We start from the raw sequence: 4,988 nt of genomic DNA on the forward strand, positions 1-4,988 counted from the left end.
AGTTTTTTGTTTATTGTTTAAATGATGTGAAAGCTTTTGTTCTGTTCAAAAGCATCTGTGTCTTTGAATTCCAGGAACTTGTCGGGAACTTCTTCGCTGGGTACCCTGTAACTAGAGTGTGAGACTGAGTGACCCCAAATGCACATGTTACTTCATATCGCATTATAATATTGATACTTCCATGTTAGCAAAGCCCCTTTCAAAGCCTTTTCACGTGTCCCTCATTAAGAAGCCAGTGTTGCAGTGCTACATTGTTCAGAGTTGAAGGCCAACCCATAGACTTAGAGAAGGTACACTCTACACCCAGGCTCTTCTAGGCAACCTGAGGGGGGCAGTTGTGGCAAAAGGAGTGGGACCAGACGTTTGCATCGTGTCACACTGAAGCAGACTGGTGAAGAAAGGCCAGTTGTTGTTTTTCAACTTCAAAGTGATGGAAAATGGAGGCAAAAACAATAACCATGACACAATATTCAAACAGAATTACATTAAAACCCAGTATTTACTAACGGGTTACAGGACAATGGGTAAATTATTTTTACTTTTCTGTCTTTTCAAATTTTCCTCAAAGTGCTTTGTTTGCTGGTTTTTAATCAGAAAAACGCCTCTCACTTGCCACTTGTTAGAAAGAGAAAAGCAAAAGAAGAACAGAGTGAGTACATGGGCAGGAAGATCTGGGAGGTCGAAGACAAAATGCAATCAAGGCTTGTTATGCAAGACAAAGAAGGAAAACTAGGTCAGGTTTTAAGATCAGGCCTCCCTGCGGATAGCCCGGTGTGAAGTGAAGGACGCTTCAGCTCCTCTGGTTCTTCCTTAGTGCACTGACTCATAGGCCAGGTAAGGATAAGAATGCCCTGTTGTTTTTACTCAATCTTAATCCTCATGAGGTAGCTGTTGTGGCATTGATGCGTTTCACCACTACTTCGTCATACTGTTTTTGTGTCAGTACCCATTCTGTTATGCTTTTACTTTCTTCAAACTTGGGCAACACAACTGCAGTGTAGCCTTCGGTGGATGGCTACAAGGGAAATAGAATACTTAATACTGTCAAACGGTAAAAAAATCAGATAAAAAGTATGTGGATGGGATCTTACTTCCCCAGACCCTTTTACCTTCTCTTGAAGAATAGATGGCTTATGGAGAATGCTTTCATTCACTTCCATCAACTGTCCTCTAACACAGCTATTTAAAGAAACAATTGCTTTGAAGAAAAATATTACCTTCTTTGTTTCCCCAGAATTGTGGTTAAAAACTAACTCACCTAGACATGGTGTATTCTTCTCCATCAGAGCAGTAAATCTTACACAGAGGTGAAAGTTCCGTTAGAATCTGTGCCCCCTGATAATAAAAGGGAAGAAAAAATTAATTGATGTACATTTTCACTTTTCTTTGTGAGGCAGCCCTCAGACTTACAATAGGATATATTCCTGGAATTAGCGTTTTAAATAAAAATGACTTAAGTACAAATAAACGATTCATTTATTCAAAGATTTATATACTAAATGCCTGTACGGGCTAGGCACCACCCTAAGCTCTAGGGTAAAAAGCAGACTAAGACAAATGTGATAATAGGTAGTTTAGTTACATATTAAGAATATATTTTATCTTAACTTATTACACTTTACATTTAACTGTACATGAGAAAGCTGCACATAGCCAAGTGTAAAGATTTCAAAAGGGTAGGAAAATCTTACCAATAAGCGGTAATATAAAATTCAACATTATAGAGAATGACAGAAATATTGTACAAAGCTAGATTCATTAAGATTCCTACCTTATTTTTATATTAGAACGGAATACAGAAAGGAAATTCTTTATTAGGTCAATCACTAAGACTTTCTGAAGAAGGGATATTTTTCTAATTTAAAAATGCAATTTGAGGAATATTTGGAAAACAGAAAAGTTTTAAGTAGCACATAAGAGTAACTTACCCATTATCCTATAACCCGCTAGCAAATACTCCATTTTGACATATGCCTGTTTGAATGTTGTGGCACGGTTATACTTTCATGTATTTCACTGTATGGATATATCTGGGGAGGTTCTGACAAATATCTACTGAGACGGCCAAAAAGTTCGTTCGGGTTTTTCCTAACATGAAAAACCCGAACGAACTTTTTGGCCAAGCCAATACAAGGAGGCTCATGGGAAATGGATGCAAGCATGTCTGATGTGTTGCTCTTTTTTCCCAGGAATTTTTACTGCAGTGAACATCGGAGGTCAAGATGCTGTTCTTTATGGCCTCTTTCCGCTCACAACATTATTAGACAGCATTCACGTGTTACTGCATGCGCTTCACTCCTCTGCCTGTGGGTACTTCGTTTCAAAATACTAGTCAGTGTGACTCCCCACTTTTGGGAGGAGGGTCTGGGGACTTGTCCCAGATGGTTTCTCTACCACTGGCTCTGTGTCAGAAAGAAGTGTTTTAACCCCTTTTTGTCACCTCCCATGGGAGAATAAATGATGGGCAGTGCTGAGATGTGATCAAAGCTTATCTACAGTGGGTTCCATATGCAGGTCCCTCTCTGTTCCTCAGAAGTAACAACAGTGTTACTATTTTGGACAAAGATGTATCACAGGAACATCACAAGCACTAAATCTTTTTCTTGCAATTCGTAGACTTTTAAGAATGGTCCATGCTTTTTAAAGTCCACTTGCTTCTTGAGTGAGGAAAAATCAATAATTATAAGGCAGGTTATTAGGGGCCTTCAGGAGTACAAAGGGTAGTATAAACAAGGGTCTTCCAGAACACTGAGGGTAATTAGCAGAAACTCTTAGTATGAACTCAGTAAATGAAGGACCTAAATCACCAACTGAAACTTTCCTATCCAGGGGGTTTCTCAGGATAGTTTAGTATGGTATTGAGTTGTTCTTGGTGTGATACCCTCCTTTAACAATAAAATGTCCATCCTGCCTAGAGTTGTAGAGGGCAGAGGTAACATTGTCTATAACTAAACACTACGTGGAGGTAGAGGGTGTAGCTAGATGTGTATTAAATTGGCAATGATTTAGGAATGGGAAAAGATACGAAGCAAATACTGTATATTTTCTCAGATTGATTTGTTTTTTTCACTACCTCAGGACTTTTTTTACTTTTAAGTTCACATGTGAAAATATACGATAAAGAAGTATTGATCACCTACATTTTATAGAATTCGAAATACTGGCTTAACACAACTAGAAAGGACAAAATATCTTGTTATATTGGTATTAGAGTTGTTCTTTCAAAGGCCCAGCTTCCCCATCCTTCATCCTGGAGATGATAGGGATGGTGGCCCAGAAGCTAATATGACAGATAATATACCTTCTGAAATACCTCATTTATTGGCCTGAGAATTTCTTCAGAGTTTAAGTAGTCTTAAAATCATCTCTAACTGCCAGGGAAGTATGCTGAGCATACATTCCTGGGTTCTAAGGCTGGCTGGCTCTACCATTATTATGATAATAGAGGATTTAAGTAGAGAAATGCAGGAACATACCAGCTTAAACTTTCTAGAGACTTTGTTCTGAAGTCTGCTACAGTTGGTACTGATTTGATAGGAAATTCTTTTAATTGCTTTTCCACTTTGAAGAACTACATGGGATCCTGCCAGTGTGATGACACATATTCTACGAGGAGCAAAAATTGATCCTGTATTATTGCTTGGTATGATTCTTCCTCCTGTAATACCGTATTCCTACTGGCACAAGAATAGCTGAGCTGACATTTGTTTAGTCAGCCTATCATTTCCCCCCATTTTCCTCTGGCTACTATTGTAGCTTAACTGAAGAAAAGAATGCAGTAATAAAAATGGAGAAAATGGGACTGAATTTCCTTCCCCAAAAGGGAAGAGTACCAGAGGTGTTTAGACAGCAGTGAGGAGGAAGACAGAAAAGTAAGGCATGCCGGTATGTACAGGATACCATCTGTGCTTCTATCCCAGCCCTCTCCATGGGCTTGGGCAATTCAGTGGTTAGGCACAGGCTGGATATTTGAGGTAGCAGCCGACTGAGGGTGTGGACCTCCATTTGGATGTTTGGGTCATCAAGTTTATTTGTTTAGCGTAGGCACTGAAAGACTCATTCTTGTCAACCAAACTCCTACTATAAATAATACCATCTCAGTACAGTGGAAGATCATCGTTTAACGAATATTTATTCAATACAAGACCGTATCAGGCTACAATGCCAGAAAAAAAATTTTTTTTTGATAATTTAACATTCCCAGTTTGCTTACCGGTTAGAGTGTTGTAGTATACAGTGGTCCTCACAGGGTTTTCCTTTGACATCTAGAAGAAATGAATGAGTCTGATGGCTGTTGAATCAATATTTACTACCACTGTCTAGTACTTTCTTTGGTTCATAGAGGTAGTTAATTATGAAGGCTGGACACATACATCACTGGTATCCCTTCATTACTCAAAAAGGTCCAGATGGAATCATCCATTCAATGTTAAAATGATGATTAACTTTTTGCTCCACCTTTTTTTATCCTCACTTTAAAATAAGTACAATCATTATTTCTATTAGAAAAAAAGTGATTAGTAATGTATTCTTTATTTAATTTAGTAGCATGTTTTGTTGGTCTATTTTAGAGAGATGAACTCATCCTGGTTCGCCCAGTACGGTCCTCATCTTAGCGCTGAAAGTAATGAATTCTGGAAAACACCTCAATCCAGGGTAAACCGGACGGTTGGTTACACTAAGTCTGGCTAATAAAACGTATGCTATTGTAAAATATTTCAATATTGTAAAACATGAGTACACCTATTATCCCTAAATGAATGGGAGGAAGTTGGGTTAGAGGAGGGTCCCCAACGATGCTCTCATCACTGATATTTGCTGGGTACACAAAGCTGTACAACAGGATACCTACTTCTAAGTGGCAAATGTGTAATACCAGCGACTTCCTTTAAGTAAAACTGTTAGATGCTGCTTTCTAAATGCCTCTACTCTAACCCACCCTCTTCTCTCCATCCCTATGCCTCTACCTTAGTTTAGACCGCTACCAT

At 38.7% G+C, this 4,988-nt stretch overlaps 2 protein-coding genes across 2 annotated transcripts in view; both read right to left on the minus strand.

Annotated features, from left to right (window-relative positions):
* The window catches only part of LOC112062651 (protein Abitram-like), a 2,287-nt gene extending 2,104 nt beyond the window's left edge, over positions 1-183 (minus strand). Inside the window, exon 1 of the mRNA XM_055081901.1 lies at positions 178-183. Within this exon, the coding sequence (XP_054937876.1) occupies positions 178-183 (6 nt within the window). The remainder of the gene's footprint in view (positions 1-177) is intronic.
* Positions 184-877: 694 nt separating this feature from the next.
* The window catches only part of LOC129391728 (protein Abitram-like), a 169,404-nt gene continuing 165,293 nt past the window's right edge, over positions 878-4,988 (minus strand). The window contains exons 2-6 of the mRNA XM_055081788.1: positions 4,214-4,265; positions 3,477-3,606; positions 1,259-1,335; positions 1,110-1,179; positions 878-1,015 (exon numbers count right to left, since the gene is read on the minus strand). Of these exons, the coding sequence (XP_054937763.1) occupies positions 878-1,015; positions 1,110-1,179; positions 1,259-1,335; positions 3,477-3,606; positions 4,214-4,265 (467 nt within the window). The remainder of the gene's footprint in view (positions 1,016-1,109; positions 1,180-1,258; positions 1,336-3,476; positions 3,607-4,213; positions 4,266-4,988) is intronic.

Source organism: Physeter macrocephalus, chromosome 21 (genome assembly GCF_002837175.3).
Source record: "Physeter macrocephalus isolate SW-GA chromosome 21, ASM283717v5, whole genome shotgun sequence".
Classification (NCBI taxonomy): domain Eukaryota; kingdom Metazoa; phylum Chordata; class Mammalia; order Artiodactyla; family Physeteridae; genus Physeter; species Physeter macrocephalus.